The following is a 19,054-nucleotide window of genomic DNA, read 5'->3' on the forward strand; positions in this document are numbered from 1 at the left end:
TAAAATAAAAAAATTAAAACTGTCTCATTGAAAACAGTCATTTTGGTCATCTTAATCAAAGATTCATAGTTTGAATTCATCTGGTTCACAACTCCTTAAATTGACAGTTTTTGTTGAGTTATTTACATAAAATGAATAAATTTTAACTGTCCTTTAATTGGCAGTATTTTTTAAAAAAAGAATAAAAAATAGGGCTGGGGGGTATAGCTTGGTGGAACTCGTGGGTTATACTTCCAGTACCGTAAAATAAATAAATAAATAAATAAATAAATAAATAAATAAATAAATAAGATGGTCTTTATAGAGCGTTACTAAGACACCAATCCACTGGCAACAGAATCACTCTAAATTCTGTACAGTTAAATTTAGAGAAAAATAATGAAGATTCTGCATTCTCAACACAGAAGACTGCTTCCTCTCTGACCTTACTGTGGCTGCTGGTCCTGTCCCTGGCTCTGGTCTGGTCTGACCAACTCTCTAACAGACTTGGGTGTGCTTTCAGGTAGATCTAACACTGGGGGCTGAGTGGTTGGTTTTGATTTCTCTTATCTTGACAGACAAAAATGAACTGTACCATACACTACATTTCACACGGGAAGTACTTAGAAATGTTGACTTAACAATGACTCTAGGCATAATTTTAGCAGTTATTCTACTGAATATGTGTATATTCTTGAAAGGCTTTTGCCACAGGGATTACATAAGCATGAGTCACGACTCTTACATATCACTTCTATGCAATGGAAAGAACTTCCCCATAATCTGTCCTCTTTGGCTTTCTGCAAATATTAATAGTTCCATATAGGTCACCTAAGTTCATTTTTCAGGGATTCAGAGAAATCTTTCTAATAAAAATAACCCACATCAGGTCTCAGGGACAGTGGGCCCACTGCTCTGCACATTTCCAGCTTCTTCTTGAACCGCAGGGAGCTGACACATGCCTACACTTCAGTCCCCATGCCCAGACTCTGCCTGTGTGCCTGAAAACAGCTGTCCCTAAGCCTAAGGGTGAGTACATGGTGGCGAAATCTGCCAGTAGGAGGAAGGATGAGCCCCTGGAGCGTCCACTTGTTCAGGGAATTCCAGGGTAGAGGTCTCAGGGTCATGCCCGGAACAGGTCAGCACAGACTTCTCTAAAGCCCGGGACCCAGACCAGGGGCTCCTCTTGTTTAGATATAAAGCACAAAGTTACCACCCACATTTTAATCCTTCAGTCTTTAAAGAAACAGGTATAGACCTTTATTCTGTAGGTGTACTGTGCATGCAGGACTGTATATTGGACAGCAAGAACCTAGTATGTCTTCAAGCTAGAGACCGCAAGTATAGTTAAAGATCTAAAGGGCATGTAACCCTAGAGATTAGTCCCTAACTTATCAAGTGGGGGCAAGCTAAGTCACATTTGGTCTTATGTTACATACTACCTACAGCTAAAAACTACAGTCTAGACTTATTTGTCTTAAGCTCATTTCTAACAAAAAGCCAACATACTGAATATATTCTATTCATGAAAAGAAAAACAGAAGATGTATTCATTAAAAATATAAAATAATAAAGACTAGGATACAAAGGGTTATAGCCTAAGATAGCTGAAAAGCTCATGTGTTTGCAACAGCTATCAACCCAGAGAAGGTGTCTATTCTTGAATACTGGCCTAGAGCATGCTAGTTCAAAAATGATAAAGCAGCAGTCAAGGTTCTATCAGGTGAGGCCCTATAATGAAGTAAATACTGCTAACTACCCCACCACTGAGGAGCTAGGTTATATGTGAGAACACTTTGAAGTTTTTAGAAAGACCCAAAGAATAAGCTATTGTCAATACTTTGAATAGAAATATTGTGTAGTAATAAACACACACACACACACACACACACACACATTAACATAGCTAGTGAGCTAGCTAGATAGAAAAGATAGAAAAGCTGCCTAATAATTCACCCATGCCTTCACTTGGAGAGAGCTAATTATCTCTGAAGAATATGAAACCTCTTCTAAAGACTGCTAATACCCAAATATAGTGGGCTAAAAACAATTGTCTTCAGCCAGGCATGGTGGTACTTTATTCCTAAATAATTCCAGTACTTAGGAGCATGAGACAGTAAGACTGCAGGTTTGTGGCCAGCCTCAGCAACATGGTGAGGCCCTCCACAACTTGGTGAAACCTTGTTTCAAAAGAAAAACTAAAGTAGGGCTGAGGGTTTAGCTCAGAGGTAGAATGCCCCTGGGTTCAATCCCTAGTAACCAACACACACACACACACACACACACACGACCTCAAATAAATAGTAAAATTACAGTAACATCATATTTCTGAATCTCCACAATTTTCCATTCAGGACACAAATTCAACTCATAGAGTAATTTGTATGGGTCATTCATGAGGCAGTAGAGAGGATTACCATTAAATATAAGGCACACACTGTGAAGCTAGGTTCAAATCATTCTTTCACTCCTAACATGAAACTGACATGCAGCATGAGCTTTCATGACTTTGAACACAGATGCCTGCCAATAAATTAATCTGGACTAGGTGCAGAATGGACTTGGACATTTTAAGATATACATGCTCTAGTAAGTCCTTCAGCTTAATAGCTATGTAGGAATACTGAGACCACTAGATGCACAAGCAACTCCTTCCTTTTTTTATTATTAACTCAACCACTTACATAAATATGTAAGCATTTGTCTGTTGTTTCATTAGCAATATTTCCTGAAAACCCATCAAAATGTACAGGGCTGAATAAGATACAGCATCTGCCTTCCAAGGAACTGAATGGATTTACCAGGATGGTAAATAAAAGCCCAACATAACTAAAGACAAGACAGAAAGCAGCAGTACAAAAGACAGCACTAAGATGTCATCCTAGAAACATTTAGGCAGGAAAGAGGGGCCAGTGTCTGCAGGAGAACCAGACAGGGACATATGAATCAGTCTTTGAAAGACAAGCAATGTACTGCTTCTCTCATGGCTGTAAGATGTCAGTTTCAAATCAGTAAACTTTTAACTCCTTTAACATTCCACAAATTAAGCTGATTCCCAGTTCCTGTAATGACATAACCTACTGAAAAATGTATATTTCCAGGAAGTGGACTGTTAGGTCTTCGTGTGATACTAAAAATATTTACTAGCTTAGTCTGAAAACACTGATTCTAAGTTTCTTATGTCACCATGTATATGTAAACCAAAGCATCACATATTAAATGAATTTTTCCTTTAAGGGAAAAATATAAAACTTTTGGAAAATTTTAAAATATGGTACCTTATAGAAAAGATACCTTTGATTACTGCTATTAAATTCCAACTATCATTCTTTTAAACAAAGTCTTTCCCAGCTGCTAACATCTTTTACTTATGTCATTTTAGGAGATATAGAACACGCGGCACAAATAAGATATTGAAGAATCATGTGTATTTGTTTGCTTCTCCTCCTGTTCTCCGAATATAAAATAATTTGTCTACATTTCCCTATTCGAACATACCAGTTTTCAGTAAGAATGGAATGTTAATTGATGTTACACACAGGCTGGGCTATCATTCCTCAAATTTAACAGGCCAAAAAAAATCAAAACAAAACCCAACTGGATTTCCTGTTTTTATTTACGGTTATTAGTGCCCTCTTGGGGGGATTAAAGTGTCCGGCTCAGTTACAGCTCATCCTTCCCTCAATTAATGTGCCCAAAGAGGCCAGTTCCTTCATCTGCTCCCCTGATGACTCTCCGGGATCACAGTCTATTCAAGCTTCTCCCCAGGGCCCCCAAACAACATGGGCAATAACTTCCTATGGAAGCCCAAAGCCGGCCTCACCCTTCCCATAGGGAAACACAGGCTCAGCCCTTTCTGGTATGCTTATGTAAGAACAGAAGCACTTGCTCGATGCCGCCCAAGGCGGAACTCTGGCCTTTAAACAACAGCTTGTGCCTGGTCTTTGCAAAAGTGCTGGTGTGTGCTGGGCCAAGAAAAAAGCAAATAGGACTCATCTTTCAACAAGGACAACATATCTCAAGGAATCCTCTGGAGAAATGCTGAGGTCTCAGGCAAAGTCCACAATGTGGGAAATGTAAGTTTTCCATACGCAGGTTGTGGTACTCATATTGTGAGTTGAAGATACAGAATACTTTTGTAAAAGTTGGGTTTTTTCAACGAAGGCAAGTTACCTGTCTCAGAGAATTTCCAACTTCTGTCTCAAGGTTCTACTTTCTGGCTGAAGCATTACTGGCATTTGGATAAACGTGTTGCTGTGTAGAATGTTTGCCTTTTTGAACCCTAGACAATCCTATGTGCAGCCACCCAGCTCCCAAGTCACTGTGATGCCTTAAGAGGATACTGTTTTTCAACAGCTTTCTCTGTGATTTGAGAACCTCCCTGAGGATAAGTATTGGTTCTATCTCTTATGTGTTTGAGGGTAATACTTTATTCCTCTTTCCCTTTCTCTTCTCTTCTCTTCCTCTCTCCCTCCCTCCCTCTCTCTCTCTTTCTCTGTGGTGTTAGGGACCGAACCTAGGGCCTCATGCATGCTAGGCAAGTGCTCTGGCAATGAGCTACACCCTTAGTCCCGAGGGGAACATTTCTAGTCTTCATCAAAGCAAAGGGATTCTCTGCATCAATCTTCTGCCCCCAAATAAGCAGCACAGAAAAGGGACATTCCTTGGCTTTTTTGTTTCTATGCTTGAAATCTCTGTATATAAAATAGATCTTTCAAAGAAAAGGGTTATTAACAATCTACCTTAAGGCTGCTCTTTTGACAGTCTAGGTGCAAAACTTCTAAAAAATTTATCAAACAATAAACTACAAGGAGAAAGAGAAGCTAACCAAAGTCAGATGCTGTTTTTGCATCTGAGGAGACAAAGAACAGTGCATCATAACGATCACACTTTGCCAAAATAAGGCCCTTGGGTTGCTGTTTAATCTGCTCAGGGCTGGTAGGCAGGGCTACTATTCAAGGGTACGCAGTACTTCACTGCCGACTGACCACAGCCTCACAGGAGTGCTCTAACACACCTGGGTTAAGAGCACCTGGTTGGTGCTCTTGATGGGTCTCAAGCCAGGCTGCTGCAGACAGATGAACACTCCAAATGCTCTCTCTTCCCTCACCTTGAGCTGAGTGTTCCCTCATCATGACCCATATGTGGTGCTGTAAACTGCGGTTGGGGTCAAAGCACTGGGAAACTTGTAACAGATTCCTTTCTAGCAGCTAAGAGCCGACAGGCTATTTCTGCAACAGGTCCTGTCCACAAAAAACCCAGCTCGGATGTTGCAAACAGAAGGCTTTTCTCCATCTAAAAAAGTACAAAGACATTCTGACCACCAACTAACCATGGTCAGTTGTGACATCAGGAGCACGGAAGGGACACCTTGTCATTCTAATCAGGAAAAATAAGTTTAACAAAAAGGACGGTGTTATCTTACTCACCACTGAGGTAAGAGCCATCTGAAAACTATAAATGCGGGCGAGGCCGAAGTCAGCCAGTTTTATTTGTCCATTGCTGGTCACCAAAATGTTCTGTGGTTTTAGATCACGATGCACAACTCGGTGAGAATGAAGAAAGTCCAGGCCTCGGAGAAGTTGATACATCATATCCTAAAAGAAAACCAAAAGGCAACATCAAAACCTGCTCAAAACAATATCAAGATGGGCTGTTTTTTTTTTTTTTTGTTGTTGTTGTTGTTGTTTTGAGTGCTGGAGTTTGAACCCAGGAGTGGTCTGCCTTTGATCTATGCCCCAGCCCTATTATTTATTATTATTATTATTGTTGTTGTTGTTGTTTAGAAATAAGGGTCTCACTAGGTTGTGAAGGGCCTAAGTTGCCGAGGCTGGCAGCAAACCTATAACTCTCCTGTCTCAGCCTCCTGAGTACTGTGATTGCAAGCATGTGTTTCCATGCCTGGCAACATGTACTGTATTTGACAAATAAATTCTTGGCACTTTGTTGAGTGTTTGGCCCAGACATTTAATAAGCATTAGCTGAATGAAAGAACTGACTTCCCTATCTCTACACTTTCCCACTCTCAAAAACAGCATAAAAACAGTTCATTCTCAACCTATATTTTATTAATAAAAGGATAATTTAAAATAGATTTCAATGGCACAGAAAATATTTTGGAAGGTTATATATAAAGCAGGTGGGGAGGGTAAGTGGGAGGTGGCAAGAGTGTTTATATTGTTTACTCTGTTATCTCAACAATTAAGATACAGTGAATATTAATAGTATTATTAATGGTGATTACCATTTATTCCAATGTGCTTTCCTTCCCCCTCCCTCCCCTCCTTTCCTTTCTACTAGGGATGGAACCCAGGGACATTCTACCTCCAAAATACACCCCCCTGCATCCTTTTTGTTTATTTACTTTTTTATTTTGATACCTGGTCTCACTAAGTTGTTCAGGCTGTCCTTGAACTTGTGATTCTCCTGTCTCCTGTCCCAATTACCAGAATTACAGGCGTGTGCCACCATGCCCAGTGTATTACCATTTTTTTTTTTTTTTTGGTGGTACTGGGGTTCCTGGAAACCCTTCTCCTCCAGGCTACACTCCCAGACCTATTTTTATACTTTTTTATTTGGAAACAGGGTCTCTTAAGCCAGCACGGTGCTTCGAACCTGCGCGATCCTCCTGTCTCCGCCTCCCAAGCGCGGGGATTACAAGCGTGCACCACCATGCCCAGTGTGATTACCATTTTTATATGTATATGTCAAATACTATTCTAAGCATGAGTAAATAATTTAATCCACACTACCAGGCTGAGGTAAACAATCTTATCACCCCATTTTACTGATCAAGAAACTGGTACACAGAAGTTAGGTAACTGGCCCAAAGTCACAATGCCAGCAAGAGACAGGGTCTTGATTAAAATCAGAATCCAGAAAAACTGAATACAAATTTCCAAAGAACTCTTTTATTAGATTAATGAATGCCTATATATGTTAAGCCATTTAACCTCTCCATGTTTCCATCTGTAGAAAGGGAAAAGAGAAAAACCTATTTCATAGGGTCATTATTTATAAAGCACTTGGAACAAGAGTAAGCATTCAATAAATGACAGCTCTCATTGCTATCACTGTGAGGCAGTTCTGGAGGAGGGGAACATGGAGATATACCAACCAATATCAGATATGTCTTTAATTTTAGGTCCAATAAAATTAGATACAAGACATAAAATGTAGAAACAGTGCCTGAGTGTAGGAACTTAAGATACTGGCCCTCTGAAACTTAGTAAGAGTGACTTACTCTCCTCCCCCTAGTACTGTCAGAATGGCATACATAAGAAAAGATAAAAGTTATTTTGTTCATATAAGGGTTGGAAATTGCACTATGAACTTCAGGGCTGAGCCATCTGTGAGGACACTCTTGTTCATCAGCTGGACCACAAAGCCCTTTTCCAAAAACACGGTCTTTGGTTACTGGTTCTAAGTTTTGGTTCCTCCTCTAGAGATGGGGTTCTATCTTCACACTCTAGGTCATTTAAAACCAGAGCCTCAGTCTTTCCATCTTTCAAATGAAAACACAGTGCTTACGTTTCATAAAGCAGGAGGTTTAAATGAAGTAATATATGCAAAGTGGGAGCGCAGTTTCTAGCACCTGGTGTGTGTTCTAGAGATGGCAACTATTAGGATGATTCCTGCCATGGAAAGTGTCTTGTTTTCCCGGGGAGACAGAGTCACCAACAATGGGAAGAATCCTTGGCCAGTGCTGTAAAGTCATTGTGAACAAGATACTCAGTGACTCAGGGGGCGTGCGATGTCACTCCCGAGACCCCCCTCAATGGATCTTCTGCTGGCAGGGGTTACTGTGTAACCTCCAAAGATGAACACCCCAGAGGTGGCCTGACAGGGCTTGAGAACCACTACAGGTCAGACGACTTGCAGAGAGTAAACAGGAGTGTGAAAATGAAGCACAGAATGTTAGAGAAAGTCATCTTCGGCCGTGGCAAATAAGTCTTTATTGGAAGCACATGCACACAGCTTGTAAGCACCGTATTTTAAAAAGCATGACTAACCTAAAGTAATGTCATGCGGGCTCATCATCTTTAGCTTCCTGTACACTAAGCATCACCCATTTAAAACAGCACAAGGAAGAAATGTGCTTGGCTCATGCGGCAGTGTTCAAACAACTTAAGCAGCCAATTAGCGGTGTAAAATTAAAACAATCTGAAGTAATTTGCTTAAAAGAACCCATCTGAATTTATAAAAAGCTTGAACTACAGAGTAAAAAAAGTGCATATTGCTTTTATTTGTGCATCTACTCATATGGAATATACAATATATACTTGCTTATAGCAGAAACCTTTAAGTCAAGAGGAAGAAAAGTCACTCAAAATTCCCACTACTCAGAGAACAGAGGAAGTTCACTTTTTTTTTTTTTTTTTTTTTTTTTTTGCAGTACCAGGGACAGAACCCAGGGGCACTGTACCTCTGAGCTACACCCTCAGCCCTATTTCTTATTCTTCTTACTTGTGAAACAGGGTCCCACTGAGTTGCAAAGGGCCTTGCTGAGTAGCTGAGGCTGTCTGTAAACCACAATCCTCTCGTCTCCGCCTCCCAAATGCTGGGATTACAAGCATGTACCACCACGCCCAGTGGGAAGTTTACTATTAAATCACAATTTTATAGGTCTTTCTAGTCTGTTTTTTTTAATTACAGCTATTACTATATTTTAATGAATACATAAAATGTATAATTACATAAAAATGGTTATTATGTACACTTTATTTTGTGGTCTTTTAAAAAACATAACAACTGTGAATATTTTGCCACTTCAATAAAATTCCTCTCTAACTTTTTTATGAAATGTGATTTTTAATGGCTGCATAGTTTTCCTATAATCATTATTTGGTTTTAGTTGTATTACTTTAGCAGGTAGACTATGGGTCTAATTCTCATTCTTCTTTGTTTAAGGCTGAGTAGACTAAATTTTACCTCTGAGTGACACCCCCAGCATTATTTTTTATTCTTTATATTGAAACAAGGTCTCACTAAGTTGTGGAGGGCCTCACTAAGAAGCTGAGACTTGCCAAGAACTCAAAATCCTAGTTTCAGCCTCCCAAGTATTGGGATTACAAGGTGCGCCACCACCGGGCTCCCTCTAGCTTTTCTAGTGGAAACAAAATTTATGATGACATTCTATTTTCCAATCATACATGATGTATATTAGTTCCTAAAGACACTAAAAACATCAATTTATGCTGGGCATGGTGGCACACACTTGTAATCCCAGCATTTGAACGGCTGAGACAGGAGGATCACGGTTCGTGGACAGCCTCAGCTACATAGTGAGACTCTTTGTAACTCAGTGAGACCCTGTTTCAGAACAAAGAATAAAAAACAGGGCTGGGAATGTAGTTCGGAAGTAGAATGCCCCTGGGCTCCATTCCCTGTACCGCAAAACCCCAAACCAAAAAACATCAATTTATATAATACAGTAAACCAGCCAGGTGGGCTCACTCGGCCCCTGGAGATTCTTTCTGCTGTAGTTCCATCGAGTGTCCTTCAGGTTCACACCTCCCTCTCTACTGCATAATCTGCTTTCCTGCCTCAATTCACAACGGTAAAAGTGGGACTCAGAGATGGCCTGATAAATGAACACGGCGGGAATAAACAGGACCTGCTTAGGACCTACTTCTTGCTTTGAAACCACATGAGTACCCAAAGACTGTTTCACCCAAAATCACGGAGGGCAAACATCACTCCTAAATTCTGAGGAAGCAGGAGGGTTAAAGCAGACTTGTTGAAATTTTCAATTTGCCTGGGTGGTTGTACAGTTGGTGACTTAAAAAGCAAGCAACTAATTTAAGGACTTGAAGGCAGGTCCCAGGAGCTTGGTTCCAGAGAAGAGCACGGTCAACCTGTGCCTATCACCGTCACTTCACCACAGGCACCAGGGGGACGAGGCAACCCAGGAGGCTGGCCTGTCACCTTGGGGGTCCACAGCAGAAGCAAAGGCCTGGGCCCTCGCTGGAAGTGCTGGCTTTCTATTTTTACTGCTTCCAGGCAACTGGATAAAAGTGTAATATAAGTGGCTGACTTTGCATATAATTTTATTAATCACGTAAGTATTCTGAAGTGAGAATTTAAAGAATCCACACGTTATTCATCTCTGGAAGTAACGTTAGTGCTGAGAAGGTAAAGAATCAGGCTTAGCTAATCAAAAGTTAAAAACTAATAACTCACTTCCACCATGTTTCAAGTATTACGTATGGTAAGCTGCCATATACAATGCGCTGCTACTATTAATTCCAAAGAACCAGGACCCCGCCATGTACAAGGCATTGTAAGTGAATACACGGAAGCACCTGAAGGCAGAGCCCCAAGGAGCTCCCGTTCTAACTGGGAGAAGACATCAATCTGTACCTACCTACTTCAAGTCAGTATGTGACGAGGACCACAGATGACAGTTGTTATAAGTACTGAGAAAGCCTGTGCTTTCTTGTTCAGGAGAACGGAGCATCTAAGCCAGAGCCAGCGCTAGGTTCAGTGTGAGGAAGACACTAGCAGAGGCTCAGAGGAGGCCAGGTGCTTGGGCAGGAGCCCAGCACGGCTACATGATACCACACCGCAAAGGGCAAGGAGGCAGGATCCTGGAGAAGGTGCACGGCTACATGGTACCACACCGCAAAGGGCATGATGGTCGAGGATATCAAGGAACTTCAGAGTATCTTGCCTTATAGCTAATGAGTAATATAAAAGAATGCATGTAGATATTAATATTTTAGCATATGTATATGATGGATGGGAGGTGGTATAAGGACACTATTATTTTACTTCAGACATAAGATAAAGTATGGACTATAAAAAGGAAAACCAGGGGAAAGGCAATTCAGGAGCTAAATGCAGTGTGTTAATATCTGTTTTTGTGGGTCAATTATAATAGGCCATCTTTGGAAGGCTCTGCTGCAAACCCACGTCACACACTCGGCGGCGGCCTTGGCCTTTTATTTAACCTTACTTCCCACAGCCACTAGCGTTGGTTTCGTCACTGCAAAGTGGGGACAACACACTCTCTTGTAAGGTGGTTGAGAGCCTCCAAGCCTGGGCAATGGGTTGGGACTGGTGCCCCTAACTCAAGACCAGGCTCCAGGAGCCATCGTTAACAATGGCATCTGGCAATGCTACAAGCTCAGGTTCACCTAGTTTCCTCCAGCTGGTACACGACACCTTCCCATCTTCCCTAACACTTATTATTAAGGTTAACAAGCACGACTGTGCGTGTATTAAAGAACACAGTCTTAACATACTTATTTTTTAATTAAATCAAGTGTCATATGTTGCGTGTTCTTAATTTTGAAAGTCTAAAGATCGGTATTATTGGGAGGTTAGACAGATCCTGAGAAATCGCCTATACTATTCACTGAATGCATATATATATATATATATATATATATATATATATATATATATAATGTCTCTTTTTGTAAATAATCAATTTTCTATGGTGGTTTTTAAGTCTTTTTTTTTAAACCTACACAGAGACTTTTCTACAGGGCCCCTGACAGTTGATGTTCCCTCCCACTGTCCTTTGAGTACTCCTATTGGCTAATAACCATATACTATGTGAGCATAATATAAAATTCTATTTAATCGACATAAGATTCAGAAGCTGCTTCTGAATAGGGAAAACATTACTAACGAACTTTCTTCTTACATAATCAACTCTGGTTGCTTTCCCAGCTCAACAAATAAGAACTAGAATTTGTGACACTATTTCCTTATGCTATCCATTAATGCTGAACTGTGTGCATTCCAATGCAGAGAGGGGGAGAGGAGCAAACCAGGACTCTGAAAAGAACGTTTAGCTTCATTTGGTCAAAAAATGGTCTTTACAAGAGTTTTTATTGTGGGTCATAAAACACTGCTTACCACAATGTACTTCTTCCTTGAAAAAGAAAAGAAACCCTTGCAGTGGTGAGAAGCAGCAAACACCATACTGAGTGTCCTTGTGCCTCCCTCCCATAAACACATCTGCACACATTATCTGCTTGGGGTAGAGCTGCGTGCACAGCTGTTTATGGGGGCTCTGAAGAGGCAGCACTTGGACATTTTTTCAGTTCATGTTGTTGCAAGGACTGAATGTTTAAGCTGCAGCCTGTGAGGAGAGAAGCAGCGGATGTATCTCCAGGGGGAGGAGGACCATATGCTTCTCAGACCTCTTCACCCACAGGAAGAGGCTCTGGGTGGTCACATCTACTCAGGAAAAACATGGAGGCCAAGAGAAAAGGGGCCAACAGGAACTGAAGAGCTATCCACTCCTCAAAGATGAGACCTGGAGCCAGATGTGGTGGTGCATGCCCGTAATCCAAGTGCTTAGCAGGATGAGATAGGAGGATCTAGATTTGAGGACAGCCTCAGAAACATAGAGAGACCCTCTGGAGGTGTGGCTCAGAGGTAGAATGTCCCAGAGTTCAATTCCCAGTAACACACACACACACACACACACACACGCACGCACGCACGCACACGCACCCAAATACACACACAAAAAAATCTGGGTTAACAATCTGATGACTCTTTTACCAAGAAGAATTTGGCAGGTTAGCATTAAAGCTCACACCACAATAGGAAGTGTCTGGGACAGAGGGGCATCACTGTAGCTAGGAATGTCAGTCGTAAGAGGTACAAGTACCCAGGTATGAGCGCACCGAGCCCCACTGAAGTGTCAGGAGGCCCCTCCCAACAAAGCAGAGCTCTGTATATCCTTGCTCTCTTGAACAAGCCCCTCTTGCCTTCAGATCTCTTCCTGGCCCATCCAGAGCATCCAGTCAACTTCCTGTGTCTTCCTCTTCCCCTGTGCTGTGATAATCTTACACTTCTCCTTCCACTGGTCCTGCAAGTCCCAATCCTACAGCCCCGGCTGCTGAGGCACAGCCCACAGGAAGGCTGAAGTGGTTCTCCGTCACAGTCTCCAGCCTCACCTGGGCTTTCAGTAATCCCTTCTCTGGGTTTGCGGTTAAGATACCTTCTCTTTCATCCACGATGACAATCATGAACCTTCGTCATTTGTGTCCCCTGTCTCTCTGCCTTTGCAATTATGCTTCTCAAAAGACTCTTCTAAAAATTTTGCCTTCACCCTCTCGCCTAATCATGCGTGGCTCCAGGATTTATGCTGGCCATATTCTGAGCTATCACGACTTATAAAAGCAGTTGGGACTGCTCCCAATTTTCAGGTCCTGCTACATTTTCTAGAATATTCCAGAGGTGGTAATTTCAGTCTGTCTCATTTTGAGACAATGTAGGTTTTTTTTTTCTCTCACTGCTATTAAAGTCTGTCCTTCAGCTTGTATTTACCTTGTGTCACCATCCATCTAAAAATTTGATAGACAAGAAGATTCCCTCTCTCCTCCCAACCACATAACTAATCAGTCACCAAGACCTAGCGATAGCAGTTCCTATCTTTCAAATAAAGGTAATTTGCTTTCTCTCCCATCCCTCCCAGTGCAAAAATGTGAAGCTGAATCATACAGAAACCCCCACTCCTTCCTCTAAGACAAAGTTAAAACTCAGGTTGCCACCTAAGGCACTGTACACTCTGACCCAGAAACACCGCTGGTTTCATTTGTAGCTGTTCCCCATTCCTCTCAGGTGGAATAGCTGAGGTGCCATGGGCTAGTACATCTCTGTCCCTCTGCAATGCCCTGAAGTGCTCCTGCCATAACTCTATCCCTTCATATACACACTTCTTCAAATACACATCATATCTGCCTGTCTCCTTCTGACGTGTGGCTGAAGACTTGCCTTAATTAGTTGGCCAGGTCCTGGGCGAGTCTCACGTCAGCAGCTAGGCTGGGCGGCGCCTGTCTCTATCCACACACTCCAAGCATCCTTCTGCTACACAGCTTTCCCCACTTTGCTGTAGCTAAACTCTCCTTCCCTCGATGCTAAGAAAGTAGCTGGAAATGAGGGCGGGGTGAGAAAAATAAAGGAGCATCCCACACAGTCTACACATATTATTTCCTCCCAGACATTCTACATGTGTTATTTCATTTAATTCTTACAGCAGCCCTTTGGGTAAATCCATACTCATTCATTTCTTCTAAGCTCCTGCTGTGGGCCAGCTCTTGTGGCAGTCATTGTACCAGGCCGGAGAAAAATTGTATTTGGAATTATGAAGCTGGCAATGGAGGAGAGGAGGCTGATTCTATAGCTATTTACAGATAAGAAGTACAATTTATTCAGGGTTCTTCTTTAAAACTGCCACTTGCTGGCATAGATTCTAGGGGGGGGGCAATAGTTGCTCAATAAATTTATTTTCCTAACTTATCTTTTAAATTGACAAAAATCATACATATTTATTGCAGACAGAATATTTTGAGATACACAGACACTGTGAATGGCACGATCAATCTAATAATAGGTATTATCTCATTTTTTGCGATAAAAGCATTTAAAATCTATTGTCTTATCAATATTCAAAAATATAAGTATTATACTCATAATTGAAAATGTAAAATTACTAGAAAAGTGAAAACTAGAGGGAGTTCTGGAAAAACAAGAAAACAGTCTGTGTGTGTGTGTGTGTGTGTGTGTGTGTGTGTGTGCGCGCGCGCATGCGCGCGCGTGGTACTGGGGCTGGAACCCAGGGGCATTTTAACTCTGAGCTACACTTTCAGCCCTATCTTTTATTCTTTATTTTGAAACAGGGTCTCACTAAATTGCAAAGGACCTCACTTTATCTGAGGCTGTCCTCAAACCACAATCCTCCTGTTTCAGCCTCCTGAATCCTGAGATTACAAGCATGCACCACCATGGCTAGCTACAAAAACCATTTTTGAGAAGAGGTAATAATGCAAATATGTATTGGGTTGTTTTTTAGACACTTACTGTATTTTGGGATGAAAGCTAAACCAGCAGTACCTTTTCCAAACAACCGTGAACTTTCCTTAGGTCGAGAGTACAAAGCTTACAAGTTTACATCAACATAAAAACCCTGAGCAAGCTGGGTGCAGTGACATTCACCTGTAATCCCAGTCAGTACTTGAAAGGCTGAAGAGCACAGGCTCAAGGCCAGCCCCTGCAGCTTAACAGACTTCCACCAGCCTGATGAGACCCTGTTCCTAAAACAAAATCTAAAAAAGGGTGGTGACATAGCTCAGAGGTACAAGGCCCCTGGGGTTCAATCCCCAGTAATAACAACAAAAACAACCTAAGCAGCCCCTATCAAAAACAAAGACTGAACTTTATCCTTTCTTGAATACTTCCAAAACCTGCTTCTTTCCTGTTTGTTGGAATCAGCACAGCAACTTTTCAAATAGGTTCCCTAACTATTTTAATCTGGTCTCGCAGGCAGTAAGCAGCCAGATTTTTAACTCAGACTTGTGGTCACCTTAGACACTTAAGACATGATGCTTGCTGGTTTGCCCAGAGCTACCAGGCTTGAAAATGCTTACTAGTGTTTCTTTGATAGCTTGTTTTTTAATTGTTTCATTTTATAATTCTGTGGTAATATCTAATAAGAATACAGTATTTAGCTACCTATTAACTAACATACCCCCTCCACATTCACTCATAAGCTACATGAACTGAAAAACTGTTTTTATTCTTTACTGATTATTAACTCTTTTTTTCTCTCTTCTGGGACTGTATAGTAATTTTTTTTTGGCAGACAAAATGTAACTAGGAATGGAAAGTTTTTAACATTTATAAGCTTAGCAACAAGTTAACTATCTATCATATATATTTAGTTTTCTTCCCCACCCAATACTACTAAGATCATTTCTTATAGATCTATGTCATTTTTCATTGTCACATAATTTTCCATACAGGGCTAAACAATCTGTTCAGCCAACCCCCCCACTGATGAACACTTAAGTTATTTCCATTTTTATTATAATTACTGACAAAGTAAATTTTCATTCATGCCACCTTTTGCCCTTATATCAGGATTTCTCAGAGAAATGAAAATGCTTGAGTACTGATAGATGCATTTTTAGTTTTAATAGGTACTGCCAGATTGCCTGTCAAATGGTATTATAAATTTATATCTCCATAGGCAAAATAAAAGAGTGTCCATTTCTTAACAGTCTCACTAATACCTGACATTATCAAATGTGCTTTTTTTATTTTTTATTGGTGCACTGTATTCATACATCATAGTGGGATACAAACTTTTGTAGACATACATGCACACATCGCCCAGTTAGCCCCTACCCAGTCCCCACCCCATTCCCTCCCCATCCCTCCTTCCCATGCTTGGCTTAGTGGTTGACATCTAGTATTATAGCAATTTATCCAAAATTAAAAATGATAATCTCACATAACAGTTTCATTTGTCTGATACCAAGCTTTTGATGACTTAAAGATAACATTTCAATATTTCTTTTTGCTTTCTTTCTTACCAGAGAATATTTTTTTCCTATTTTTTTAGGTGAAACTATCATATATTTATATATTTATTTTTCAGAAAAAAAATCTATCCTAATATGGAATATGGATTCTACATACCCAAAACGATCTTGAAAAAGAACAAAGCTAGAAGATATATATTTTCTGATTTCAAACCATATAAAGCTACAATAATTGAAACAGTGTAGTACCGTTCTAAAGGCAGATATATAAACCATTGGAGTTAAATACAAGCCTAGAGCTAAATTCTTCCCTATATTATCAAGTTATTTTTGACAAGGTTTCAACGAACATTTGGTGGTAGAAATAATAATCTTTTAACTAAATATTGTTGAAAAATAATAATTACATGGAAAAGAATAAAATTGGACCCTTACCTAATCCCATATACAAATATTAACTCAAAATAGATAAAAGACCTAAATATAAATTTTAAGACTATAAACTTTTAGAAGAAAATCTGGGTCATAAAACCTCACAACATTGAAATTGGCAGTGATTTCTTGGATATGATTTCAATGGCATAGGCAACAGAAGAGTATACAAACTCCCTAAAAAATAAAAAAAATATTGTATATCCAAAGACAATGTAAACAGAGTTAAAAGTTACTAATAGAATGGGATAAAATATTTCCAAATGCTATATCTGAAGGTATATTAATATTCCAACTAGAAATCCTAAAAATTAACAAAAATAAAGGCAAACAATACAATTTAGAGATAGGTAAAAGACTAACATAAATAATGAATCTCCACAGATAACCAATCTTAGTTGTCTGTTGGATGGAAAATCTTGTTTCTCTGGTTCTGGTGTGTGTTACCTATTTCTTCTTTGTAGTTAATCTCTTTGAGTATTTTCTCTAGCGCTGGTTTTGAAGACATAAATTCCTTCAGTTTCTGTTTGTCATGGAAGCTTCTTATTTTTCCATCTAATTTGATAGAAAGTTTTGCTGGGTAGGAAATTTTTGGCTGGAAGTTGTTTTCTTTCAGAGTTTGGAATATGTTACTCCAAGCCCTTCTGGCTCTCATGACTTGGTTTGGGAAGTCTGGAGTGATTCTAATTGGTTTGCCTCTGAATGTCACTTGGCCCTTTGTTTTTGTTGCCTTTAAGATTCTCTGCTTGGCTTCCACATTGGTCATTTTGACAATTATGTGGCGTGGGGATCCTCTTCTCCGATCCTGTCTAAAGGGAGTTCTATAAGTTTCCTGGACCTGTGTATCGACCTCTTGCTCTATGTTTGGAAAATTTTCTGCTATTACTTCCTTGAAGAGATTGTTGATCCCTTTGGTTTCACTTTCTTTTCCCTCCTCTATTCCAATTATTCTTAGGTTAGCTCTCTTAAAATGGGCCCATATTTCAATATCAGATTCCTGCTGTCGGATATTTTTTCCTAGATTAGAAACTATGCGTTCATTTTTGGAGTGATCATCTTCTAAGAGCGAGATTCTATTCTCCATGTGGTCTAATCGGTTGTTCGTGCTTTGAATTGAGGCCTTTACTTCATTAATTGCATCCTTTATCTCTTTTTGGCTCTGAGTTCTTTACGAAGCACCTCTATTATTTCTACAGTTATTTTCCTGATTTGATCTTCTAGAAATCTCTGATTTTCTGTTTTATCGGGTTCTGATGTTGTGCTGTTGTGGACATTCATTGCTCCAGTGTTATTCCTCTTTCCTATGATTTCGGAAGTTTGTGCCTTCTCTGGGTTCTTTCCCTTGGGTCACTATGACTTCACTTAAGGTGCTCTGGATCTTGAGTCTGTAGTATCTCAGACCCCACTACTCCTTTACTGGGTTGTATACAGAGTCTCCGACCTAGGGAGTCGATAGAGGCTGCTTTAAACTATGTGGGGTGCCAGGTTGCACGTTCTCCTCCGGTGTGATATCTCTGCCATCGCCACTCCCCCACTGGGTCAAGTCCCAGGGAGTACAGTACTGGGATTTCTCCTCTGTGGCCCGCAATTTGACTCACTGTTCTTGAGTACGCAGATGTAGCTTTACTGGACTCGGTGAATTCGCTGCTGCTGCCGCCGGTGGCATTATGGCGCCGCTGCTACGCCCTCGGCCGTGAGGCTGGCTTATTTCTTCTTGGTTTTGAGTTCTACTCTGAGTGCCTGCAGCGTGTGCTTCGCTCAGCCACTGGGAGCTTTAGATGTTCCCTGTGCTGAGAAATCCTGCCTGGCTGTTCTGCAGTGGCTCACCTTGGCTTGCTGTAGCCGTCCGGTAAACTCGCCGCTGCCACCGGCAGTATGGCGCTGCTGCCACGTCCTCGGGCGTGAGGCCGGTGTATCTCCTCTGTGGCTCTGAGCTCTGTTCTCAGTCCGCTTTCTCTCTGGAGCCTGGTGATTTTTTTTGTTTCTCTGGTGATGGTGTTTTCTGGCTATGAAAGGCGCTGATTTTGTGGTAATGGAGATTGGTTGTTAGCGGGGCTCTTAAGCCCCGCTTTTCTCGGTCGCCATCTTCCCGGAAGTCCAAATGTGCTTTTTTTTTTTGCTTGCCTCAATTTGCTGGGAGAAATATTTCAGTGCTTTTCATTTCTTTGATTATGGTGAAGTTTGGGCATCTTTTCATATTTATTAATCAGCTATTTTTTCTATAATCACAACCCCATTCTTGTAATAACCCAAAGCCAGTATCAATCTTGTTGTACTATATTTTGTAGAACTATTTTTTCCCCATCTTTAAATAAACAGCTTTTCCGTGTCCGGCACCTGGCCTCACTCCGAGA

The 19,054-nt window shown here is 40.7% G+C and overlaps 1 protein-coding gene across 1 annotated transcript in view; it reads right to left on the reverse strand.

The window, feature by feature from the left end:
• CDK6 (cyclin dependent kinase 6) overlaps positions 1-19,054 on the reverse strand; it is a gene marked incomplete at both ends in the record, with an annotated part of 222,865 nt that overhangs the window by 123,029 nt on the left and 80,782 nt on the right. Inside the window, one exon of the mRNA XM_080700832.1 lies at positions 5,409-5,576. Within this exon, the coding sequence (XP_080556958.1) occupies positions 5,409-5,576 (168 nt within the window). The remainder of the gene's footprint in view (positions 1-5,408; positions 5,577-19,054) is intronic.

The sequence above is a fragment of the Muscardinus avellanarius genome, assembly GCF_963383645.1.
Source record: "Muscardinus avellanarius genome assembly, chromosome: 9".
In the NCBI taxonomy this organism is placed as follows: Eukaryota; Metazoa; Chordata; class Mammalia; order Rodentia; family Gliridae; genus Muscardinus; species Muscardinus avellanarius.